This window comes from Coregonus lavaretus, assembly GCF_964263955.1.
Source record: "Coregonus lavaretus genome assembly, chromosome: 5".
Lineage (NCBI taxonomy): Eukaryota > Metazoa > Chordata > Actinopteri > Salmoniformes > Salmonidae > Coregonus > Coregonus lavaretus.
Window position 1 is genome coordinate 64,859,774 of NC_139992.1, and position 26,311 is coordinate 64,886,084.

The 26,311-nt window shown below is 45.8% G+C and overlaps 1 protein-coding gene across 2 annotated transcripts in view; it reads left to right on the forward strand.

Annotated features, from left to right (window-relative positions):
- Window positions 1–26,311, forward strand: part of LOC311129800 (polypeptide N-acetylgalactosaminyltransferase 13-like) — a gene marked incomplete at both ends in the record, with an annotated part of 76,922 nt that overhangs the window by 20,688 nt on the left and 29,923 nt on the right. For both annotated transcript variants that reach the window (XM_084162253.1, XM_084162254.1), the window contains 6 exons: window positions 6,606–6,774; window positions 17,895–18,061; window positions 18,527–18,734; window positions 22,568–22,738; window positions 23,807–23,924; window positions 24,079–24,259. In XM_084162253.1, coding sequence (XP_084018379.1) covers window positions 6,606–6,774; window positions 17,895–18,061; window positions 18,527–18,734; window positions 22,568–22,738; window positions 23,807–23,924; window positions 24,079–24,259 — 1,014 coding nt within the window. The remainder of the gene's footprint in view (window positions 1–6,605; window positions 6,775–17,894; window positions 18,062–18,526; window positions 18,735–22,567; window positions 22,739–23,806; window positions 23,925–24,078; window positions 24,260–26,311) is intronic.

Consider the following 26,311-nt stretch of genomic DNA (forward strand, 5'->3'; position numbering starts at 1 on the left):
TTGGGCATGGGATTCAATGAAAGCTGTGCATGAGGGTAAGCGTTTGGTAATGGATAAGCCATTGTAACAGACATCAGAGGTATACAGTAGTTACCGAAATCTCCTACTCACTAAAGAAATAGCTTATTGATTTGATTAATCAATTATGTATATGTAGAGTCAGCATGTCAACATTATGTAGCTACTGCCCAGCTAACAAATGTTGGTTCCCAGAACATTCTGTGCTAGCTGGGTGTACAGTAGGACTGAGTAGCTCCTCCCATAAAGAAGGTCCTCTAGTCTAGACAGCTTCAAAACAGAAACGCATAATTATATAAAAATAATAATAATACATAATAGAAATACATAATTCCGACCACATTACAGTGGGGAAAAAAGTATTTAGTCAGCCACCAATTGTGCATGTTCTCCCACTTAAAAAGATGAGAGAGGCCTGTAATTTTCATCATAGGTACACGTCAACTATGACAGACAAATTTAGATTTTTTTCTCCAGAAAATCACATTGTAGGACTTTTAATGAATTTATTTGCAAATTATGGTGGAAAATAAGTATTTGGTCACCTACAAACAAGCAAGATTTCTGGCTCTCACAGACCTGTAACTTCTTCTTTAAGAGGCTCCTCTGTCCTCCACTCGTTACCTGTATTAATGGCACCTGTTTGAACTTGTTATCAGTATAAAAGACACCTGTCCACAACCTCAAACAGTCACACTCCAAACTCCACTATGGCCAAGACCAAAGAGCTGTCAAAGGACACCAGAAACAAAATTGTAGACCTGCACCAGGCTGGGAAGACTGAATCTGCAATAGGTAAGCAGCTTGGTTTGAAGAAATCAACTGTGGGAGCAATTATTAGGAAATGGAAGACATACAAGACCACTGATAATCTCCCTCGATCTGGGGCTCCACGCAAGATCTCACCCCGTGGGGTCAAAATGATCACAAGAACGGTGAGCAAAAATCCCAGAACCACACGGGGGGACCTAGTGAATGACCTGCAGAGAGCTGGGACCAAAGTAACAAAGCCTACCATCAGTAACACACTACGCCGCCAGGGACTCAAATCCTGCAGTGCCAGACGTGTCCCCCTGCTTAAGCCAGTACATGTCCAGGCTCGTCTGAAGTTTGCTAGAGTGCATTTGGATGATCCAGAAGAGGATTGGGAGAATGTCATATGGTCAGATGAAACCAAAATATAACTTTTTGGTAAAAACTCAACTCGTCGTGTTTGGAGGACAAAGAATGCTGAGTTGCATCCAAAGAACACCATACCTACTGTGAAGCATGGGGGTGTTTCCATCATGCTTTGGGGCTGTTTTTCTGCAAAGGGACCAGGACGACTGATCCGTGTAAAGGAAAGAATGCATGGGGCCATGTATCGTGAGATTTTGAGTGAAAACCTCCTTCCATCAGCAAGGGCATTGAAGATGAAACGTGGCTGGGTCTTTCAGCATGACAATGATCCCAAACACACCGCCCGGGCAACGAAGGAGTGGCTTCGTAAGAAGCATTTCAAGGTCCTGGACTGGCCTAGCCAGTCTCCAGATCTCAACCCCATAGAAAATCTTTGGAGGGAGTTGAAAGTCCGTGTTGCCCTGCGACAGCCCCAAAACATCACTGCTCTAGAGGAGATCTGCATGGAGGAATGGGCCAAAATACCAGCAACAGTGTGTGAAAACCTTGTGAAGACTTACAGAAAACGTTTGACCTGTGTCATTGCCAACAAAGGGTATATAACAAAGTATTGAGAAACTTTTGTTATTGACCAAATACTTATTTTCCACCATAATTTGCAAATAAATTCATTAAAAATCCTACAATGTGATTTTCTGGATTTTCTTTTCTCATTTTGTCTGTCATAGTTGACGTGTACCTATGATGAAAATTACAAGCCTCTATTCTGCCAACTGGGTCAAACAGGGAAGAAGGAGGCAAGGGAGAGAGAGGAAGGACAGGAGGAGGAGGGGAGCTGCCCCAAAAACACAGCGTCTACACTGAGTGTCCAAAACATTATGAATACCTGCTCTTTCCATGACAGAGTGACCTGGGGAATCCATGTGAAAGCTATGATCCCTTATTGATGTCACTTTTAAAATCCTCTTCAATCAGTGTAGATGAAGGGGAGGAGACAGGTTAAAGAAGGATTTTTAAGCCTTGAGACAATTTAGATATGGATTGTGAATGTGTGCCATTCAGAGGGTGAATGGGGAAGACAAAATATTTAAGTGCCTTTGAACGGGATATGGTAGTAGGTGCCAGGCGCACCAGTTTGTGTAAAGAACTGCAACGATGCTGGGTTTTTCACACTCAACAGTTTCCTGTGTGTATCAAAAATGGTCCACCACCCAAAGGACATCCAGCCAATTTGGCACAAACTATGGGAAGCATTGGAGTCAACATGGGCCAGCATCCCTGTGGAATGCTTTCGACACTTTGTAGAGTCCATGCCCCGAAGAATCCATGCCCCGAAGAATAGGGCAGCCTATTCCCTTTATAGTGTGCACTACTTTTGGCCAGAGCCCTATGGTGCTTGGTCAAAAGTAGTGCACTATATAGGGACTAGGGTGCCATTTGAGATGCATCCAGGCTCTAACTCATCAACCTTGCACAGGCCAAACTCCCCTTCCACTCTCCTCTACAAGGTAAATTAAGCATAGAAACGGCTTGAGGATGTTGGAAACCAAGCTAAGATAATCAGATAATATAATCAGAGCCGCCTGCAGGTCAATGTGATCTCCCACCTGGATTGAGCTTTTGCTCGCTCTTTATAAGCAGGCTACCCAGCCTTTCTTTAGAGAATTAATGAGTCCAATTTGAATCTGAAAACCACATTGGGAACTGCTGATGAAAACCAAAGAGCACGGTTCTTTTGAAATGGAAAACTAAATCTAAAATGATGACTTACATAGTTGCAATAAACATATCACTGTTACTTGTGGATTGCAATACTGTATTTATACTAGGAATGTGACAAATGGAAACATTTTCATAATGTTTAAATGGCCATTTTAAAAAATCGGTTTTCCTTTAAAACGACAAAAAGATCTTACAATTCCACGTCAATTCACAATGCAGAATAACGGTCCTACCTATGTATGACCGCAAGGGCCGGGCACTGAAGTTATGTCTACCGCAACCCTTTACAGACATAGAACACAGCTACAGTAACATAACTTTTCAGACAATTAAAAAAAGTGCTGCATCAGAAGCGTCTGTACCTTTTCAGACAGTAGAATTCTGCTCCGGCATACAATGTTCTATTGTTTCCCTGACAACAATAAATGTTGTTGATTGATGTCCTGCTGTGTTGTTTATGCTGGGTTTTTTTATGATAGGGTAGCTAGATGTGCTTTTTTGGTGGGGGAAAGAGTGGTGGTCTGCGCGCAGGTAGCAGGCAGGCTAGGATTGACAGTTATGGTCGCCTAGTGATGGAAGTTAGTCCTGGTTCAGAAGCGGCATTACTTAACAGACAAGTAAAATGCCATTCATGTCTCCAGAGAAGGTTTCGTGTCAGCGTTTCAAAGCCATAGTATAGCCTACCGTAACAGACAAACAAACATGACGTGGCTGAGGCGCTTTCAAGAGGCCACATACCATTATATTTGAAAAGGGTAATCGATACAGGCTATACCGGTAGCCTATTGTCATTTCATATTATGAGACAAAAACACCCCCACCCACTCAGCAACGAAGAGTAGCCTACCCCGTGCTCGCAAGACTGGCCTGAAGATACCTCTGTATCCCGGCAACATCGGTCACATGAATAGCCTAACTAGGATATTCTACACGCAACAGAAACACTTGCGTCATTAGCGAAGAGAAAGAGCAGGCAGGCCAGCACGAGGGAGAGAGAGGAGGAGCAGGCAGAACCATGCGCATATGTCTTGCAGTTCGCAATGCCTAATGGTCTTGCATGCCTCGCAAATTCACCAAAGTAGCCTAAAGTTTGCCTCTTCCTCGCTGGTTTAATTTAAATTACACGACTTTCCACAGGCCTTTATAGCCATATAGTCTAGTTAGGCTATAAGACGGAAAATAATGTTTTGCTATAACTGCACTGTCATTTTAATTATGTTTTTCTTAACGTTAAGGATAATTGTTTAAACGTTCACACCCCTAATTCATACTTATTTTTCAATTTAAAATACATATTTAATAACTAACAAAAGTTTAGGTAGGCTAATTGATCTCCGTTATTTATGTCCCCCCCAAAACTGTAAAGATATGGTTCACAGGAAACAGGATTGAAATAATAGAGCACTCTTGTTTTAGCTCAACACTATTGACCATGTCTCTACAGACCCATTATATATGAGTGTGAAGACCCTATAATATAATTGCTGACAAAGTCAATGGACAGGACTAGGGCATAAGACCTATGGGCCTTAGGATATAGTTACTATGGCCGTGGACCATGTCAGGGGGTCAATGATGTGTTTGTTGAGCTGAAGAGCCAGAGAAAGGGAAGATACCAAAGTCTTGTTATTTCTAAGCCCGAGGATACTGTTGAGCAGAGGGGTATGCTACAAAGCAGAATCAATGAGTTAGCCAGCTGACTTGCCTAAATATTCTGATTTTTTTGTACAAATAAAAGCTTGAAATGGGCTTGGGCTAATTGACTCAACAACCTGAAAATATTTTTGGTTGTTTATCAAAGTTAGCTGGCTAACTCATTAATCCTGCTTTGTAGTACAGTGAGGGAAAAAAGGATTTGATCCCCTGCTGATTTTGTACGTTTGCCCACTGACAAAGACATGATCAGTCTATAATTTTAATGGTAGGTTTATTTTAACAGTGAGAGTCAGAATAACAACAAAAAAATCCAGAAAAACATATGTCAAAAATTGATTTGCATTTTAATGAGGGAAATAAGTATTTGACCCCTCTGCAAAACATGATTTAGTACTTTGTGGCAAAACCCTTGTTGGCAATCACAGAGGTCAGATGTTTCTTGTAGGCGGCAGGTAGCTTAGTGGTTAAGAGCGTAGTGCCAGTAACCGAAAGGTCGCTGGTTCTAATCCCCGAGCCGACTAGGTGAAAAATCTGTTGATGTGCCCTTGAGCAAGGCACTTAATCCTAATTGCTCCTGTAAATCGCTCTGGATAAGAGCTTCTGCTAAATGACTAAAATGTTGTGGTTGGGCACCAGGTTTGCACACATCTCAGGAGGGATTTTGTCCCACTCCTCTTTGCAGATCTTCTCCAAGTCATTAAGGTTTCGAGGCTGACATTTGGCTACTCGAACCTTCAGTTCCGTCCACAGATTTTCTATGGGATTAAGGTCTGGAGACTCTCTCTCTCTCTCTCTCTCTCACTCATGTGAATTGTCCCCCATGGAAATCACTCTGCTTTAAGATATAATTGGAGAGCGGAGCATAAATCAACTGAGGTTATTTACCTTTGGATCATTGTGAAACAGGGTGGAGCGGTGTGCAACAGATGCAGCTTGGGATGGTGCCGCTGTTCTCAGAGCTTTAATGGATCCTCAGTAATGCTGAGTGATCAGATATATGAGCTGATATTTCTTAACAATACAGAGGGCAGCTGTTGTAATGCTCTTTCTCTCCTTCCTCATTCATCAATGAGAGAGAGGAGGGCTAGCCCTAAGTCTCTGGACAAATATGGGATTTTCCAACAGGCTTAGATGATGCTTGACATTTTAGTCTTTGAGCAGACCTTATCTTCAGCGATTTACAGTTAGTGCATTCATCTTAAGTCAGCAAGGTGAGACAACCACATATCACAGTCATAGTAAGTAAATTTTTCCTAAAGTGAGAGGTTATCAGCAAAGTCTGTGCTAGTAGGAAATTCAAATATTTTTTATAGTTAGACTTTTTTTCAGGGGGATGGGGGGCAGGGGGCATGACTGTATTGCAGATGATAAGAGTAGTCAGGGCCGGACTACCGCATTTGGGGCCTCGGGCACCAACCTTTTGGGGGAAAAACGGCTAACTTCCTGCATTTCAACACATTTTATGTTGATAAAAAGTGTGGTTTTATAATGCTATTCTACACATTTTGTCATGAGGCTAAGAGAAAATGTTGCAGTTTTAAAGCTAATTTCCTGCTATTCTACACATTTTGCCATGAGGCTGAGAAAGAATTTAGACGTTTTAAAGCTAATTTCCTCCAGGGGGCCCACTGGAGGTTGGGGGCCCCGGGGCACATGCCCTGTGTGCCCGTTCGGTAATCCGGCCCTGAGAGTAGAAGCATGGTTAATGGATCCAGAATACTTGGGGAAGCTGCATCAGTGTCAGACTGATCAGTATTTCATTGGCTGTTTGGGACATTTTAATGGCCTCAGCATTCAAAGGTTGATAATGTGGCTATATTCTATCACACACTGATCTGAGGCCAGTCTTTCTCTGTTAGACACACTCTATACCATGGTTAATTTGCTCACGGTTCATTTTAAGTGAATCCACTTTCCACAGTACTGTACCTTTATTAATAGATACAATAAAATAGATCTAGTTGCATTTAACAGATTTCTTCTTCTTCGGTAGCTGAAGTTATATGTGTGACCTCCCACTCCCAATGAAATAACTGCAAAATCACATAGTGAGTATAAAATATGTAACATTTCTCCCCATTGTATTGCAGCGGTCATATTGCGGACCCACGAGGGCCCAGGGGAGATGGGGAAGGCGGTGGTTATTGCAAAGGACGAGCAGGAGAAAATGAAGGAGCTCTTTAAGATTAACCAGTTCAATCTGATGGCCAGTGACATGATTGCTCTCAACAGGAGTCTGCCGGATGTGAGACTGGACGGGTGAGCTTGACCTTTTCCCAGACACACACTGTATCGCACTACTGACCCCTTTACTCGGCACGGCACGCACCACCCACTCTAACAACCCTGTAACCTTCCACTGCTACTTTTTTGTTGTTGTCATTTAGCAGACGCTCTTATCGAGAGCGACTTACAGTTAGTGAATGCATACATTTTCATACTACCTCTCAGAAGCTTTGATACCGCTGGGACCAAGTCACTATTATTCTAGTCATAAGCAAGGTCTGAGTCTCAAGTCGAGTCCCAAATAGAACGGGTTGAGTCTCGAGTCCATGTCGTGTATTTTAAGAGCTAGTCAAGACGAGTTGAGTCACACGTTTTTTCAAGTCAAGTCTCAAGATACGTTTAAAAAAAAATCTATACATGCAATGACTTCTTCAACTACAAATCTCTGTCAATTTTTTTAGGCTTACAGACAGCCCTTTTCATTATTTTGTCTACAACACATTTGATTATGTAATTGTAAAATAGGGACCTTGTAGTAGTTGTAAAGGAATGAAATCAGCAAAAGGCAAGGCAGGTTGACGTACTCAGTGTAGATTTATTTACAGGTCTTGTTGATCCAATGGTGAAAGCACCATACCATGCAAAATATATATATATGAGTAGGTTTACCAAATATACACGGGCAATAGGCCAAAGGATATAGCGTCAGTAACAGGCTTAACCTGTCCTATCTGAATGGACACAGGTAGTGTCACAAGCTGGGCTTGAACTCAGGTCTCAGATGTGGAGAGTTGGGTGTTCTACCCCTTAGCCACAGAGGAGGTATAGTTGGACCCAAATGAAACACCCAAGGCAATACTCCAGGCAAAGTAGATTTAATGTAAAAAAAGGTTCTTTGCACTTCAAAAATAATCCAACAAAAGTTCTTCTCAGAAAGAGGTATACTAACAGAGGTACAGTAAACAAAACAGGAGGCAAAACAAAATAACTCCACGAGGGGAGAAAAACAAACTAAAGATAACTTAGAAAAGCTTACTTGGAAAGACTCTGTGGGACAAAGCAGGAGACACATAGCCAGGACTCAAAAACCAAGTGAGGAACAAGGGGAAAAAACACAGCTAAAATACTCTAGGGGAAACAAGGCACAGGTGACCTGGATCAAGCTAATAAGGACACACGAGGAAGAACTAAGGCAGAGGGGAACACAGATGACCTCTAGAGGTCCGGAGACAAACAGGAGGCAGGAAGCTGACAGGACCCCCTCCTCTAGGAACGACTCCTGACGTTCCTTCCAGAACACCCTGGCCTCAGGGTGCGAAACTCTCGGATCAAACCTGGGTCCAGGATGTCCTTGGCTGGAACCCAGGAGCGCTCCTCTGGCCCGTAGCCCTCCCAGTCCACCAGATACTGCAGAGAGTTCTGGACCCTCCGGGAGTCCAGTATCCGGCGGACTGTGTAGGCTGGCTGGCCGTCAATGATCCTGGGAGGTGGCGGGGGTCTGCGTGGGGGGGCAAAGGGAGAAGACAAGACAGGTTTTAGTAGTGAAACATGGAAAGTGGGGTTAATTCTAAGGGAGCGAGGGAGAACCAAACGATAAGAAACAGGGTTAACTTTTCTTGCTATGCGGAAAGGGCCGATGTATTTCTGGGAAAGCTTCTTGGATTCGACCCGGAGGGGCAGGTTCTTAGTGGCCAACCAAACTCTCTGACCAGCTCGGAAACTAGGGGCCGTCCGGCGGCGGCAATTAGCCTGACTTTGGTATCTCTGGGAGGTCCGAAGGAGGGTACGCCTGGCCTTCTTCCAGGTCCGCCTACAGCGTTGGACAAAGCGCTGGGCCGAGGGAACACCAACTTGCGCCTCTTCCTCTGGAAATAATGGAGGGGTGTAACCGAACTGGCATTCGAAGGGGGACAATCCGGTGGCTGAGGACTGGAGGGTGTTGTGGGCATATTCAGCCCAAATGATATAGGTGGCCCAAGACGTGGGATTACTGGCCGCCATACACCGCAGGGTGGTCTCCAGATCCTGATTAATCCGTTCCGTTTGGCCATTAGACTCTGGATGGAACCCCGACGATAGGCTGGCTGTGGCCCCAATAAGCCAGCAGAAGGCCCCCCAAAACCGGGACGAGAATTGGGGACCTCGGTCGGAGACAACGTCCAGGGGAATTCCAAATATCCGGAAGACATGGTTCATGAGGAGCTCAGCAGTCTCCTTGGCCGAGGGCAGCTTGGGCAGGGGAATAAACCGGGCAGCCTTAGAGAACCGGTCTACCACCACTAGGATGACTGTGTTGCCCTGGGATGGAGGAAGTCCCGTAACAAAGTCCAGAGAAAGGTGTGACCATGGCCTTCGAGGAACAGGTAAGGGATGGAGCAGTCCCTGTGGTCGCTGACGTGTCGACTTTCCCTGGTTGCACACAGGGCAGGCCTCAACATAGACCTGCACGTCCATCTTGATGGACGGCCACCAAAACCGCCGTCGGAGGAATTCCAGTGTGCGAGCACTACCTGGATGGCATGTCAAGGGCGACTCATGACCCCACTGCAAGACGCGGGCCCGAACAGAGAGAGGAACGTACAGGCGACCGGCAGGACCACCGCCTGGATCGGGCTCATGGACAAGGGCCTCTCGTACCCCTCTTTCTAGTTCCCACTGAAGAGGTGCGACGATCCTAGACCTCGGAATAATCGATGCCAAGGGCTTCTCTTGTATCTCGGGAGAATAGGCTCGAGACAGGGCATCCGGCTTGACGTTCTTGGTGCCAGGTCTGTAAGACAGGAGGAACTGGAATCGATTAAAGAAAAGGGACCATCGTGCTTGCCGAGGGTTCATCCGCTTAGCCTGTTGGAGATATTCCAGGTTCTTGTGGTCTGTGAGAACCTGGAAAGGATGCTGAGCCCCCTCAAGCCAATGGCGCCACTCTTCCAAGGCCAGTTTTACCGCAAGCAACTCTCGATCCCCCACGTGGTAGTTGCGCTCGGCCTCAGACAGGCGGCGAGACATGAAGGCACAAGGGTGTAATCTCCCATCCTCACCCCTCTGTGACAGGACGGCTCCCACCCCCACCTCTGAGGCGTCCACCTCCACCACGAAAGGTCTTTCTGGGTCAGGGATCACCAGAATCGGAGCAGAAGTGAAGCGGCGCTTGAGATCCTCGAAGGCCCCTGCTGCTTCCGGACCCCAGTGAATCTTGGTCCCTCCTCCCTTGGTAAGCGTCGTCAAGGGGGCTACCACAGAGCTGAAATTCTTAATGAACTTCCGATAGAAGTTAGAAAAGCCAATGAACCGTTGAACCTCCTTGACCGTGGCAGGTGTGGGCCAGCTGTGGACCGCTTTGACCTTCTTGGGATCCATCTCTAGGTGGCCGGGAGTGACAATAAACCCGAGAAACTGAGTCTGGGAAACATGAAATTCACACTTCTCAGGTTTAACGTAGAGGTGATTGTCAAGGAGCCTCTGGAGAACCTTGCTAACATGCCCCTCATGCTCCTTCAGTGACCTCGAGAAGATGAGGATATCGTCCAGGTACACGAAGACGAACAGATTAAGCATATCCCGGAGAACATCATTAATCAGGGCTTGGAATACTGCGGGGGCATTGGTGAGCCCGAACGGCATCACCCGATATTCATAGTGCCCCGTGGGCGTGTTGAACGCCGTCTTCCATTCGTCTCCTTGCCGGATCCGCACGAGATGGTAAGCATTGCGGAGATCCAGTTTAGTAAAAATGGAAGCCCCTTGAAGCAGCTCAAAAGCAGTGGTCATGAGAGGAAGGGGGTATCGATTCCGAACCGTGATCTTGTTGAGTCCCCGGTAATCAATACAAGGCCTAAGACCCCCGTCTTTCTTTTCAGCAAAAAAGAAGCCCGCCCCAGCCGGGGAAGTAGAGGCACAGATGAGGCCGGCTGCCAAGGACTTCTTAATGTAGGTGTCCATAGCTGCGTGCTCGGGGGAGGATAAGGAAAAGATCCGACCTCTAGGAGGGCAGCAACCAGGGAGTAGATCAATGGCACAGTCATACGTGCGGTGAGGCGGTAAGGAAGTAGCCCGGGCCTTGCTGAACACTGCCTTGAACCGATGGTAAACACTGGGGACTCGGGAGACGTCAACAGACTCTTGAAACTGGGTACTAGGGGCTGAGGGACTCTGAAGCATGCAGGTGAGTTGGCAAGTGGGACCCCAGCTTAGAATGGTGCCAGTAGGCCAGTCGATCTGGGGATTATGTCTGCATAGCCAAGGGTGACCCAGGATAATAGGATACTCGGGAGAGTCAATGAGATAGAAGGTCTCCTCCTGCTGGTGTTGAGAGATGGTAAGTCGCAGGGACTGAGTCGCCTCTGTAACCTTTCCTGGTTCCAGAGGTCTGCCATCTAAGGCTGTAACTGCCTGGGGTTGAGGAAGTAGTTCAAATCAAATCAAATTTTATTGGTCACATGCGCCGAATACAACAGGTGCAGACATTACAGTGAAATGCTTACTTACAGCCCTTAACCAACAGTGCATTTATTTTAAACAAAAAAGTAAGAATAAAACAACAACAAAAAAGTGTTGAGAAAAAAAGAGCAGAAGTAAAATAAAGTGACAGTAGGGAGGCTATATATACAGTAAAATAAAGTGACAGTAGGGAGGCTATATATACAGGGGGATACCGTTGCATTGTCAATGTGCGGGGGCACCGGCTAGTTGAGGTAGTTGAGGTAATATGTACATGTGGGTAGAGTTAAAGTGACTATGCATAAATACTTAACAGAGTAGCAGCAGCGTAAAAAGGATGGGGTGGGGGGGCAGTGCAAATAGTCCAGGTAGCCATGATTAGCTGTTCAGGAGTCTTATGGCTTGGGGGTAGAAGCTGTTGAGAAGTCTTTTGGACCTAGACTTGGCACTCTGGTACCGCTTGCCGTGCGGTAGCAGAGAGAACAGTCTATGACTAGGGTGGCTGGAGTCTTTGACAATTTTAAGTTCCTTAGCCAAGGTTAAATCCAGGAAATCACCTGCGGCACCGGAATCGATCATAGCCTGGACCCGATGCTGGTGGCCCTCCCAGGACAGAGTGGCTGGAATAGCTAGGACAGCGTTAGTAGGAGGAGCTCTAATTTTCCCCATCACAGCCCTCCTGTAGCTAGGCGGGGACAGGCGTTTCCCGAAAGCTCGGGGCAAGTGGAGCGGAAGTGGCCGGCAACCCCGCAGTAGAGGCACCGACGCTCCCTCATGCGACGTTCCCTTTCGTTGGGAGAAAGCCTGGAACGGCCTAACTGCATGTTCTCCGGGGAATCCTGGAGCAGTTCAGGAGCCGGGGAAGCTCTGAATGACGGAGCCCAAACAGGAGAAACAGAGCTGCTCAGAGGAACTTGGGACTGAGACACCTGGCGGCGAGCCGTTCTCCGCTCTCTTAGACGATTGTCCAGGCGGATGGCCAAGGCTATGAGGGACTCGAGATCTCCAGCTGGTTCTCGGGTGGCTAACTCATCTTGAAGGGGCTCAGATAACCCTCCCTGAAAACAGACCCTCAGCGCTTCATCATTCCATCCGCTCCTTGCTGCTATGGTCCGGAATTCAATGGCAAAATCTGCCGTGCTTCGGGGACCCTGACGGAGAGACAGTAGGCGCTTGGAAGCTTCCCGCCCACTGACAGGATGATCGAACACCCGCTTGAACTCTTCTACAAATGCAGCGTAGGAGTCACAACAGGCCTCCTGGGACTGCCACACCGCAGAGGCCCAGGAGAGCGCCTTGTCTGAAAGAAGGGTAATGATGTAGGCAATCTTGGAACGGTCTGTGGGAAAACTTGAGGGTTGGAGCTCGAAGGTGAGGGAGCATTGGGTGAGGAAACCCTGGCAAGAGCTTGGATCCCCCGAAAAGGGCTTGGGAGGTGGTAGTCGGGGCTCCGCCACTGGAGAAGGCCTGTCGTCACTGGGGGGTGACCTGGAGGAAGGGAAAGGACCAGGGAGACGTTCAAAGAGCTGGCGGAGGGGACTCATCATTTCGGCCAGGAGTTGAGAATGACTAGCCATCAGCTCTTCTTGTCGGCTGAGAACGGCTTCATGGCGCTGGAAAGATGCCTCATGTCGAGTGATCACCGCCAACAGGCCTTGGAACTGAGTGTTTCTGGGTCCATGATGGACTTGGTTTTTCTGTCACAAGCTGGGCTTGAACTCAGGTCTCAGATGTGGAGAGTTGGGTGTTCTACCCCTTAGCCACAGAGGAGGTATAGTTGGACCCAAATGAAACACCCAAGGCAATACTCCAGGCAAAGTAGATTTAATGTAAAAAAAGGTTCTTTGCACTTCAAAAATAATCCAACAAAAGTTCTTCTCAGAAAGAGGTATACTAACAGAGGTACAGTAAACAAAACAGGAGGCAAAACAAAATAACTCCACGAGGGGAGAAAAACAAACTAAAGATAACTTAGAAAAGCTTACTTGGAAAGACTCTGTGGGACAAAGCAGGAGACACATAGCCAGGACTCAAAAACCAAGTGAGGAACAAGGGGAAAAAACACAGCTAAAATACTCTAGGGGAAACAAGGCACAGGTGACCTGGATCAAGCTAATAAGGACACACGAGGAAGAACTAAGGCAGAGGGGAACACAGATGACCTCTAGAGGCCCGGAGACAAACAGGAGGCAGGAAGCTGACAGGTAGAGGGCAAGACTGCACAGCCTCCCCTTGAGAAACCAAATCAAATCTATCTAACAGGACCTCAAACAGGTACATATTAGCACTTGGCCCCTCCCAGGACAATACAATTACCCAATTAGCAATTACAACTAATAAACTGTTTCTACGATGTAAAAGGCATTTTCCACATCCATTGGTACATTCTTCTTAATCAGACTTAATGATTATTAATGATATTTCCTCACCATTAATACATGGAACAATAATTGATTCTTATCCAAAGCGTGTCGCGCAGGCCACATAGCCTATTTCAATACGCACTGAGGGACACACGCGCAACCAAAATGTCAGAGCCATAGGACACATGCCGTGTTCAAAACAACTGGGAACTCGGAAATCTCAGACTTCCGACTTCGGTGTGTTCAAGACAACTGGGAACTCGGAACAAAACGAGCACCAACTGGGAAAAATAGTTTTGAATGGTCATCCAACTTGGAATTCCAAGTCGAAAGCTCAGACTTTCCGACCTGAAGATCACTGACATCATGATTTGACCTAGTTTTTTTTCAGAGTTCCCAGTTGTCTTGAAAGCACCAATAGACACACGGAACTCCAACATAACCCGTGAAATATGAACAAAGGAAACCATACATAAATTAAATAAACAGAACTTCTACCTCAACGTTCATGTGCACAATAAACATCGCACCAACTCAGTGGCCTTGTGGTTGGAAGGGTGTGAGTTCAGTCCCTGGCCGAGTCATACCAAAGACTGTAAAAATGGGACCTGATGCATCTCTGCTTGCACTCAGGATTAAGGAGATATACTGAACAGAAATATAAATACAACAATTTCAAAGATTCTACTGAGTTACAGTTCATATAAGGAAATCAGTCAATTGAAATAAATTCATTAGGCCCTATTCTATGGATTTCACATGACTGGGAATACAGATATGCATGTGTTGGTCACAGATACCTTTAAAAATATGGGCATCACAATGGGCCTCAGGATCTCGTCACAGTATCTCTGTGCATTCAAATTGCTATTGATAAAATGCAACTGTGTTCGTTGTCCATAGCTTATGTCTGCCCATACCATAACCCCACCGCCACCATGTCACAACGTTGACATCAGCAAACCACTCGCCCACATGACGCCATACATGTGGTCTGCGGTTGTGAGGCCGGTTGGATGTACTGCTAAATTCTCTAAAACAACGTTGGAGGCGGCTTATGGTAGAAAAATAAACATTCAATTCTCTGGCAACAGCTCTGGTGGATATTCTTGCAGTAATCCTGCCAATTGCAAGCTCCCTCAAAACTTGAGACAACAGTGGCATTGTGTTGTGTGACAAAACTGCACATTTTAGTGTGGCCTTTTATTGTCCCCAGCACAAGGTGCACCTGTGTAATGTTCATGCTGTTTAATCAGCTTCTTAATATGCCACACCTGTCAGGTGAATGGATTATCTTGGCAAAGGAGAAATGCTCACTAACAGGGATCTAAACAACATTTGAGAGAAATACGATTTTTGTGTGTATGGAGAATTTCTGGGATCTTTTATTTCAGCTCATGAAACATGGGACCAACACTTTACATGTTGCGTTTACATTTTTGTTCAGTGGGGGTAAGGCCCTGCGATAGAGTAGCGTCCTGTCCACGGGGTGTACTTGTACATCAAGCCAAGGCTCATGCAAGGCTACTTACTTACTTCCCACTCATTGGGTAAGAAATTAAAATGTATTGTATGAAACAGAAATGTCTAAGTGTTGCAATAAACGGTACGGGGATGGAATGATGGAACGCTACCAATGATTGTAGGATTAGATGGAATATAGATTTACCACATATTCATTTAAACGTGTGAAGTAAACAGTTAATATTGTTGATCACCAAACAGTGTTTGGAGCTACATATTTATTTGTTATGGCAATCCTCTCTCCCTACAATTTGACATTTGCGCTGCACCTGATCCTATAGCTGTACAGCAAATCAACAATCTGATCACTAGCTCACCAGACCTGTGTTGATTGACAGTTTGCTGATACAATCAGAGGGCCGAGTGTGCGTTTCACTAGCTAATCTGTAGCACGTTTTTTTTGCAAGGGCGATGCTGCGGCTACTGCCTTTGGCTGCGTGGAGAGTAATCCATGGAGACTAGTCTGTTGCCGCGTTCACGTGCTAGTCGGAACTCTGAAATTTCCGACTTTGTAATTAGTTGAACGCGGCATGTGTATAACTACAACCAGTTAGCAAGTGGGACATTTCAGCGTTTCCTAGTTCGGACTAGTACGTGAACGAAGCATGTGCCACAAAGTGAGTGACAAAACTTTACAAAATCTGGCCAGATAATTTCGTCATCAGTTTCAAGTCAAAGTTGAGTCCTGAGTCTTGAGGCTCCAAGTCCAAGTCAAGTCTGAAGTTATTTTATTTTCTATCAAGTCTCAGGTCATCCAATTTGTGACTCGAGTCCAAGTCATGTGACTTGAGTCATCAACTCTGCCCACTTCACATGGCAACATGTTCCTGTTATCAAAGGGCTGACATTTTGGATCTACTTTCTGCCTTTTTCACTAGTTGTTGTTTTAGTCTAGAGACTTCAACTAAATTCAATGGAAACAGTTACATTCAAGGAAGCACATCTGACAGCACAATGTTGAGAATAACAGCATGGGGTTCCTTTTAATGTTAGGAGCAGCCGCAGGCGGAGTATTAACAGCAATAAGAGACTTAAGTAACTAAGATCCAACAGAACATTTTGATATAGTCCAGACTAAACCAATTTGTTAACTTTGATGAAAACCCCCTTTTAAGTTCTCGGACTGTAATTCAATGATGGCTGGTGAGGGGACGAGGGCCATAGTAATGGCTGGAATGGAATGAATGGAACAGCATCTAACTCATGGAAACCATGTGTTTGATGTTTTTCATACCGTGCCATTCATTACGTTCCAGTGATTATAATGAGCTCGTCCTCTGAATTTTAAGTGCCACCAGCCACCACTGCTCTAATTTAAGAATATTAGACTTATTCTTTAGCCGTGTTGGATCCATCACAATCTTCAGCCGTTTACATCACCCGTGACAGTCTGAATGGGAGAAGGGCTTTGTTTACTGTCATCCAAGACCTACTAGAGCTAGATAATGAAAACCCAAAGAGCAATTTGTGTGAAACATGACCCACATTCATCTTGAGGCAGTCATCTCTCCTGGAGACATCGCAGTGATTCATGTTTTTAAGTATTCCTACAGAACATTACTTATCAACTGTTCTTGAGAAACTGCTCTGCACTGCAGTCCAAGGTCTCTCATGTTGGAGGAAAATAGGACCATTTTCTATACAACTATATAAATAATGAAGCAGAGAATAAAAACATATGCCAATGCTGTAAACATTGTCTATATTGTTTGTATATTGAATGTATATTGGTGCCTACTGCCTTGACACTCAATTGTATGACTGTCCCCCATGGGTTTTTACAGTGGTTTAAAATTGAGTTAATAAAGGTATCACCAAAAGGAAAATGTTCAACACATGCATGCATTCCATTTGACACATCTACCAGGATTGTGCTAAGCATAATGCGTTTAGTCATATCTAATTACCAATTCCACGTAAATGAAATTTGAGTCCCATATTGAAGAATTTGTACAAAATGGAGAGCAAACAACAATAGATCTAAATTATGCAATGCTGCATAATTGTACTAATTGTATCTCTACATTTTCCTCAAACGACTTGGCAGTACCCCTTGGAACGTTATAAAAAAAGAAGCTGTGAACTTTTGTGAGAGAGTGCTGTGTGGTGTAGTAGCCAGTAGTTGAGAGAAATAAGATGTTCGTTCAGTGGCTAGTTTCTAGCTACCCTGGTGCCCCCATTCTGTCAGTCTGTCCTGTCAACCCCATTCTGTCAGTCTGTCCTGTCACCCGTAGTGGGGCGAATGGGATAACCCTGCTCTCCGCTCCACCATATAGGGAATGGACTTGTCATTTATCTCACTTCAATCAAAGAGGTTGTTGCGGCTCTATCTGTTTGTAGTATTTTATTACTTATTTTTGAGGGCAAGTCAAACTCAAATGAACGTTTTGTTATGGTTGATGTCATTGACATTATTGTTGTTATTTACGTTTTTATTCTGATACTCATTATTTTTGTACTTTAATCTTCTTATTTTATTCTATTGAATATAAGTTTGTTGTCTGAAGTTCCCTATATGGTCCCTGGTCAAAAGTAGTGCACTATGGAAGGAATAGGGTACCATTTGGGACACAGCCTGTGTGGGTGGAGCAGCATGCAGATGAGCGCACCAGATAAAGTCTTGTCAATGTTGGCTTTGTTGTTCCAAGCGGTTTGTTTTGTTCCAGTGCTCTAATGAGAGAATGTTCAACCACGTATAGTAGGCTATACTGCATGTACAGAAATGTCACACAACTATGCTCAGTCTTGATAGAATTCCACTGTAGACAAGCGTCAGGAGTAGCAGCACATTTGATCTCCTAACCAGAGCTCTTGTTGTCTGTCCATCAGTTGCAAGACCAAGGTGTACACGGACGATCTCCCCAACACCAGTATAGTGATTGTGTTCCACAACGAGGCGTGGAGCACCCTGCTCCGCACCGTCCACAGTGTCATCAACCGCTCGCCACGCCACCTGCTGCAGGAGATCCTGCTGGTGGACGACGCCAGTGAGAGAGGTACTGTAGCTGGGTCCAGCCTAAACCTTTCAGATGGGACGTTAAAACGGGTGTCCTGAATCTCTGTGGTCACTAAAAGAGCCCATGGCACTTATCGTAAGAGTAGGGGTGTTAACCCTGGTGTCCTGGCTAAATTCCCAATCTGGCCCTCATACCATGGCCACCTAATCATCTCCAGCTTCCAATTGGCTCATTCATCCCCCCTCCTCTCCCCTGTAACTATTTCCCAGGTCATTGCTGTAAATGAGAATGTGTTCTCAGTCAACTTACCTGGTAAATAAGGGTTAAATAAGGGTTAAATAAATAAAATAAACCCATCAACTCACTAGCTTTACTGGGTTTAAAGGGGCAATCTGGGATTAGTTCATGCAGTTCCTAGTATTGGATGATAATATAACCAAATAATGAAGTTCTTCTGGAGTTTGAAGCATGTCCTCTCTGATGTGTCCTCTCCTCTTCTGTCAGACTTCTTGGGAAAGAAGCTGGAGAACTATGGTCGGACCCTGGAGGTTCCCGTGCGGGTCCTGCGGATGGAGCAGCGGACGGGGCTGATCCGGGCAAGGCTGAGAGGGGCTGCGGCCACACGGGGACAGGTCATCACCTTCCTGGATGCCCACTGTGAGTGCACCATGGGCTGGCTGGAGCCTCTGCTGGCCAGGATCAAAGAGGACCGGTAAGGAGCTCAGTGGAGCTCAGTTTCACTACCACCCCTCTCAATGTAAATAGAACAGGCGGCAATGGAGAGACATGGTGGTGCTGATGCTAGTAGCAAATCATCTCCGCTCTGTTCTGTTCTTGCTGCCTCAGTGGGATGCAATTTTCTGTATGATCTGAAAACTGATCTGATGTTAAAGGATATTTTGTTTTATGGCTGAAGTAAATCTCTATGTAAGCGACATGTTATAGAAGGGTCCAGACCCTTTTTTTTCAGATTTGGCTTGTTTTTGAGAACTTTATCAGCAATGTTATAATCCATTTTGGTCGAGTCGCGCTGTTTCCCCCACGCAGCTGTTCAGGCCCTATAGTACACAGACACAGACTGCGCAGCACAGCTGGTAGAAGAAACGGCTCGTTCGGAATGACACAATTTCATGTGTACAACATCTAAAGACTTACATTGCTATACTGAGAGCGTTTCCATTTCTAAAACGACATATTTGGGTGTTTCTGGAGCTTTTGTTCATGTATTTTGCATGCCCTGATACTGCACAACGAGCAATGAGGAAGTGACTGGGGTAAGTTGGGGTATGTTTCACAAAAGTAAGCCAAATCACAAAAAAAGTGTCTGGACCCTTCTACTGTATAACATAATAATAATATGCCATTTAGCAGACGCTTTTATCCAAAGCGACTTACAGTCATGCGTGCATAATTTTTTTTGTGTATGGGTGGTCCCGGGGATCGAACCCACTACCTTGGCGTTACAAGCACCGTGCTCTACCAGCTGAGCTACAGAGGACCACATCAAAAATCGACATTTGCTTCAGAAATAGGAAAATTCTCCTTAAATGGACCTTATAGCAGACAATGAAACACTGGTAATGAACATTTTAAAGGTACGCCTCTTGGCATTGGAGAGAAAATGTTGCAGTTTTCAAGCTTATTTTCTTCAATTCAACACATTTTGTCATGGGGCAGAGAGATGTTTTGTTGTTGCAGCTTTAAAGGTAATATCCTGCAATTCTACACATTTTCCCATGAAGCAGAGAGAAAACTTTGCGGTTTTAAAGCTTTTATGTAAAAAAAAAAGAAGTAGATTAATAATATTGCATGTTATTGTATTACACCCTCTAAACTTATTCCACAGATCCCTTGTTCAAAATTTGTTTAATCTGTTGTTGTTAGTAATATTCATTGAAATGTTTTTATGTAAACAAAAAAAAAAAAAAAAAGTTTAAAACATATATATATTTTGTAATCTGGCCGCAGACCCCCTGCAGTACCTTATATGGGTCTTGGTCAAAAGTAGTGCACTAGGAAATAGGGTGTTATTTGGGATGCAGTTTTAGGGTTACCTTCAGCCTTCAGATTTGCTGTAAAATCCATACATTGTCATTGTCATAATCTACATGGATATATTACATTTCCTTTGACTGTAAGTAGCTTCTCACTAATGCAATATGTTACCTCCGGTTGTTGTTATTAACCTAATGTATATGTTTATAATGAGAATGGACCAGCCGATGATTGACTAATATTGAAATAATCTCATAATGAAGCCAGGAATAATGCCACCGCTGTAGAAATGCGTGGTCAGCAGAAGAAATATCGGACCATTACCTTTGTAAATGATTTATTCATTTATTATTCATTTAGTGGATGAATTAATGCTATTGGCTCTGCCAGCCAAGCAGTTTAATATAATCAGATGTGGAATATTCTTAACGGAAATAACACAAAGTTTTGGGGTTTAAGGGAACAGAGTGAATACATTTTGGAGAGTGCATAAGAGTTCTACAATGGGCTTTCTTTCACTATTTCCTGTAAAACTGTCACGATCGTCGACTGAAGACACGGACCAAGGCGCAGCGTGATAAGCATACATTCTTTATTAGTGTACACAACACGAACCAAAACAACAAACAAACGATACGTGAAGTCCTAGGTTACAACACAAACCTCTACGGAACAAGATCCCACAACCTAACATGCCACAAGGCTGCCTAAGTATGGTCCCCAATCAGAGACAACGAGCTACAGCTGTCTCTGATTGGGAACCACCCTGGCCAACATAGATCTAAACGATCTAGAACCAAAAACAAAGAAAACTAAACATAGAAAATCCACACCCTGGCTCAACATTTAAGAGTCCCCAGAGCCAGGGCGTGACAGTACCCCCCCCCCAAAGGCGCGGACTGCTACCGCGCCACACCAACACAACAGGGTGGGCATTCCGCCTCGGAGGCGGATCCGGCTCCGGGCGTGACCACCACTCTCTCTCTACCCCCCCGTTGCGCCCCTGGTCTGGTCTGGCCCCGCTGTCCGGAGCTGGACTGAACACCGGTGGAGCGGATTGCTCTGGCTCCGGAGTGGAGCAGCTGACCAGTGCCGGACCAGGCACCGGTGGAACAGGCACGGGCCGTGCCGGACTGACGACGCGCACCACTGGCTTGGTGCGGGGAGCAGGAACGGGCCGGACCGGGCTGACGACGCGCACCACTGGCTTGGTGCGGGGAGCAGGAACAGGCCGGACCGGGCTGGCGACGCGCACCACAGGCTTGGTGCGGGGAGCAGGAACAGGCCGGACCGGGCTGGCGACGCGCACCACAGGCTTGGTGCGGGGAGCAGGAACAGGCCGGGCCGGGCTGGCGACGCGCACCACAGGCTAGGTGCGGGGAGCAGGAACAGGCCGGACCGGGCTGGCGACGCGCACCACTGGCTTGGTGCGGGGAGCAGGAACAGGCCGGACCGGGCTGGCGACGCGCACCACAGGCTTGGTGCGGGGAGCAGGAACGGGCCGGACCGGGCTGGCGACGCGCACCACAGGCTTGGTGCGGGGAGCAGGAACGGGCCGGACCGGGCTGGCGACGCGCACCACAGGCTTGGTGCGAGGGGCAGGAACAGGCCGGACCGGGCTGGCGACGCGCACCACTGGCTTGGTGCGAGGGGCAGGAACAGGCCGGACCGGGCTGGCGACGCACACCACAGGCTTGGTGCGAGGGGCAGGAACAGGCCGGACTGGGCTGGTGACACACACCACTTGCTTGGTGCGAGGAGCGGGACTGGGTTTCCTCATAAACCTCCGCTCCCTCTGCTGCCTAACCAATTCCTCTCGCCGTGCCTCTACACTCTCCTTCTCCCTCGTGACCAATAGCCCCCGTAACCTGGTGGCCTCCTCTCCTAGTCCGCCGATTCGCCCTGTAGCTGCCTCCAGTAGCCCCGTCGTCCACGCCGTGTGCCCCCCCAAAAAATGTATTGGGGTTGCCTCTCGCGTGTCCGTCGTCGGCACGGTTGGCGCCGTTTCTCCTCTCCTGCCTGGGCATTTACTTTTGCCCATGGCCCTCTGCCCGCGAATATGTCCTCCCATGACCACCATTCGCCCACCTGAGCCATCGCCCTCTTCTCCTCCTGGGCACGCTGCTTGGTCCTCTGGTGGTGGGATCTTCTGTCACGCTCGTTGACTGAAGACACGGACCAAGGCGCAGCGTGATAAGCATACATTCTTTATTAGTGTACACAACACGAACCAAAACAACAAACAAACGATACGTGAAGTCCTAGGTTACAACACAAACCTCTACGGAACAAGATCCCACAACCTAACATGCCACAAGGCTGCATAAGTATGGGCCCCAATCAGAGACAACGAGCTACAGCTGTCTCTGATTGGGAACCACCCTGGCCAACATAGATCTAAACGATCTAGAACCAAAAACAAAGAAAACTAAACATAGAAAATCCACACCCTGGCTCAACATTTAAGAGTCCCCAGAGCCAGGGCGTGACAAAAACGAACGCTTCTGATTTCTCCATGGTTGCATTATATTCCTCTCCATGGTTGTTTAGGAGATCTGTGGTGTGTCCTATAATTGATGTGATCAGCGACGAGACGTTTGAATACATGGCAGGCTCAGACATGACCTACGGAGGATTTAACTGGAAGCTGAATTTCCGTTGGTACCCCGTGCCTCAGAGAGAGATGGACAGGCGTAAAGGGGACAGGACACTCCCACTCAGGTACACACAAGATACATACCTTTATCTGTGCCTGTGTTGAAATTAGTTTCTTTGTACTGAAATACTTTGTCTACGTCCCAAATGGCACCCTATTCACTTAAGTGCACTACTTTTGTAAAAGTAGTGGATTATAAAGGGAATAGGGTACCATTTGGGATGCATACTTTGTTATCACAGTGCAGTACTGTCAAGCCAGGGGCTGGTGAGTCAGAGTCAGCAATGAGAGGACAGTAACATTAAAGAACAGTTTATTTAAAAGACAGTCTCATAAGACAAAACAAATGTTAGCTCTAGCGTTGTCATTTCAGATGAGAATGGGTTGTTTGAAGTGCTGGAAGCTGCAGAGCTGACATCATTGATGTGGATTTCTTTAGAAGCCTTTTCCTCTGATAGCCATCAAAGCTGCAGTTTTCATTTGGACATAGAAATAGATTGCATTTCTGTCTTTATTTGTTTTAGTTTTATTATTTGATACAGCAGTTGTATTTGTAGTTTCATGTTGTAACTAGTTTCATTTTCAAATATGAAAATACTAAAGAAGGATTTAATGGAGCTGGTGCTGCAAAGTCCTCCATCAATCATATTATATTGGACAGAGCAACAACATGGTATTATGATGGTGTCACTCAATGCTTCATAAATCTGATAACTATTATCATAAAATAATATGATTATATCCAAGACCTAGCTGTGTCTGTTTGCTTTTCTTTAGCGGAATGAAAACGGCAGAGAGTGGCTCAAACAACGAGAGTCATTTTGCACTGAGACAGTCAGTTCTATGGCATCCATGTTTTTTAAATGGGACAGTCTAGGTCAGGCTTTTTTGTGTGAAAGAGTAGTTTCCAAAGTGCCTATTCGTTTGATGAAAAAATAAAAACAATTGTGCAGCTAGGTGATTAATCATGCCTTGCTAATCAAAGCATAGTTCCTCCCCCCAGAAATTGAGCAATATTACTGTATGCCATAGATATTATTATATATTTGCGAGCTGACATGTTTTTCACTGTAAGATACGTGTCTCTTGTAAGATGTGTTTCTTTATCCATACTCATTATTGTTTTCCTGCAGAACCCCTACTATGGCTGGAGGGCTGTTCTCTATTGACCGGACATATTTTGAAGAAATAGGAACATACGATCCAGGGATGGACATTTGGGGCGGAGAGAACTTGGAGATGTCTTTCAGGGTGAGTGATTGAGAATAGAGGGCTAAGCTCTGCTTGGTTATTATGACAATGATAGTGGCATGTGTGTGTGTGCGTGCGTGCATGCATGCATGTTTGTTTGTGTGTGCATGTTGTGAATGTGTGTGTGTGTGATCTCTTGCTGTTGTGTGTGCAGATCTGGCAGTGTGGCGGCTCGCTGGAGATTATTACTTGTTCCCATGTGGGTCACGTGTTCCGGAAGGCCACCCCTTACAGCTTCCCTGGGGGCACGGGGCAAGTCATCAACAAGAACAACAGGCGATTGGCCGAGGTGTGGATGGACGGCTTCAAAGACTTCTTCTATATCATATCACCAGGTACGCTACCACGCTTCCATTTCCTTTTTAATCTGTTGTCTCTCAGCGGGTGGGAATACATATGGACTGGACTGGGAATGCAGACCTGGGTTCAAATACTATTTGAAATCATTTCAAATACTTAAGCTGAGTTTGATGGAGACCCATTTGCGACCAAGCTTTAACTTCCTGACTGATGTCTTGAGATGTTGCTTCAATATATCCACATAATTTCCCTTCCTCATGATGCCATCTATTTTGTGAAGTGCACCAGTCCCTCCTGCAGCAAAGCACCCCCACAGCATGATGCTGCCACCCCCGTGCTTCACGGTTGGGATGGTGTTCTTCAGCTTGCAAGCAACCCCCTTTTTCCTCCAAACATAACGATGGTCATTATGGCCAAACAGTTCTATTTTTGTTTCATCAGACCAGAGGACATTTCTCCAAAAAGTACGATCTTTGTCCCCATGTGCAGTTGCAAACCGTAGTCTGGCTTTTTTATTCCAGAGCGGTATGACGGCTGCGTGGTCCCATGGTGTTTATACTTGCGTACTATTGTTTGTACAGATGAACGTGTTACCTTCAGGCATTTGGAAATTGCTCCCAAGGATGAACCAGACTTGTGGAGGTCTACAATTTTTGGCTGATTTCTTTTGATTTTCCCATGATGTCAAGCAAAGAGGCACTGAGTTTGAAGGTAGGCCTTGAAATACATCCACAGGTACACCTCCAATTGACTCAAATGATGTCAATTAGCCTATCAGAAGCTTCTAAAGGCATGACATCATTTTCTGGAATTTTCCAAGCTGTTTAAAGGCACAGTCAACTTAGTGTATGTAAACTTCTGACCCACTGGAATTGTGATACAGTGAATTATAAGTGAAATAATCTGTCCTCCTGTAGCTCAATTGGTAGAGCATGGCGCTTGCAATGCCAGGATTGTGGGTTCGATTCCAACAGGGGGCCAGTATGAAAAATGTATGCACTCACTAACTGTAAGTCGCTCTGGATAAGAGCGTCTGCTAAAAGACTAAAAATGTAAATGTAAACAATTGTTGGAAAAATTACTTGTGTCATGCACAAAGTAGATGTCCTAACCGACTTGCCAAAACTATAGTTTGTTAACAAGAAATTTGTGGAGTTGTTGAAAAACGAGTTTTAATGACTCCAACCTAAGTGTATGTAAACTTCCGACTTCAACTGTATGTCTGTCCTAACAGTTTCACTCCTCCTGACTGATTGGCCCTGGGATGCCCCCGTCAGCCGTGCCTCTTTTGGAGACTGTTCCCCCCTGCTCTACCTGGTTGATCCTGCCATATTCTTGTCCCAAATATGAAGCCATGAAAGTCTTAGTGCACATGGTCATTACAGTGAAACTGTGAATCACGTAGTAACCAAAAAAGTGATAAACAAATCAGAATATATTTTATTTTCTTCAAATAGTGTCACGAGCTGATGTGGATGTGGTGTTGGAGTCAGGCGCAGGACACAGAAGCTTAGTCAAACCGACTTTACTTTTGTCACTAAACCGACGTGGATGTGGTGGAGGAGTCAAGCGCAGGAAACAGAGGTTTAGTCCAACAAGACTTTAATCGTCTAAAACACACGATTAGAAAACCCCGACCTCGAAAATACACGAAGTGGCGAGGAAAAATTACGCACACGCGTAAAACACTAAACATGAAACAAAACGGAATACAAACACGTAGCATCGACAAAGTGGCAACAAAATAACAACACACAATTACCCTAGAGCAAAACAAGGAACTTATAAGACACGTAATCAACACCCAAACAGACACAGGTGTGACAGAAAGACAAAAGCAATCAAATACAGAAACATAGAGCGGTAGCAGCTAGTACTCCGGGGACGGCGAACGCCGAAGCCTGCCCGAACCAGGAGGAGGAGCAGCCTCGGCCGAAACCGTGACAGTACCCGACCCCGGCCTCGGGGACGGCCAGGAGGACGCGGACCCGGGCGCGTGGGATGCCCACGGTGAAACTCAGTCAGGAGGGATGGATCGAGTATGTCCCTCCTGGGCACCCAGCACCGTTCCTCCGGACCGTACCCCT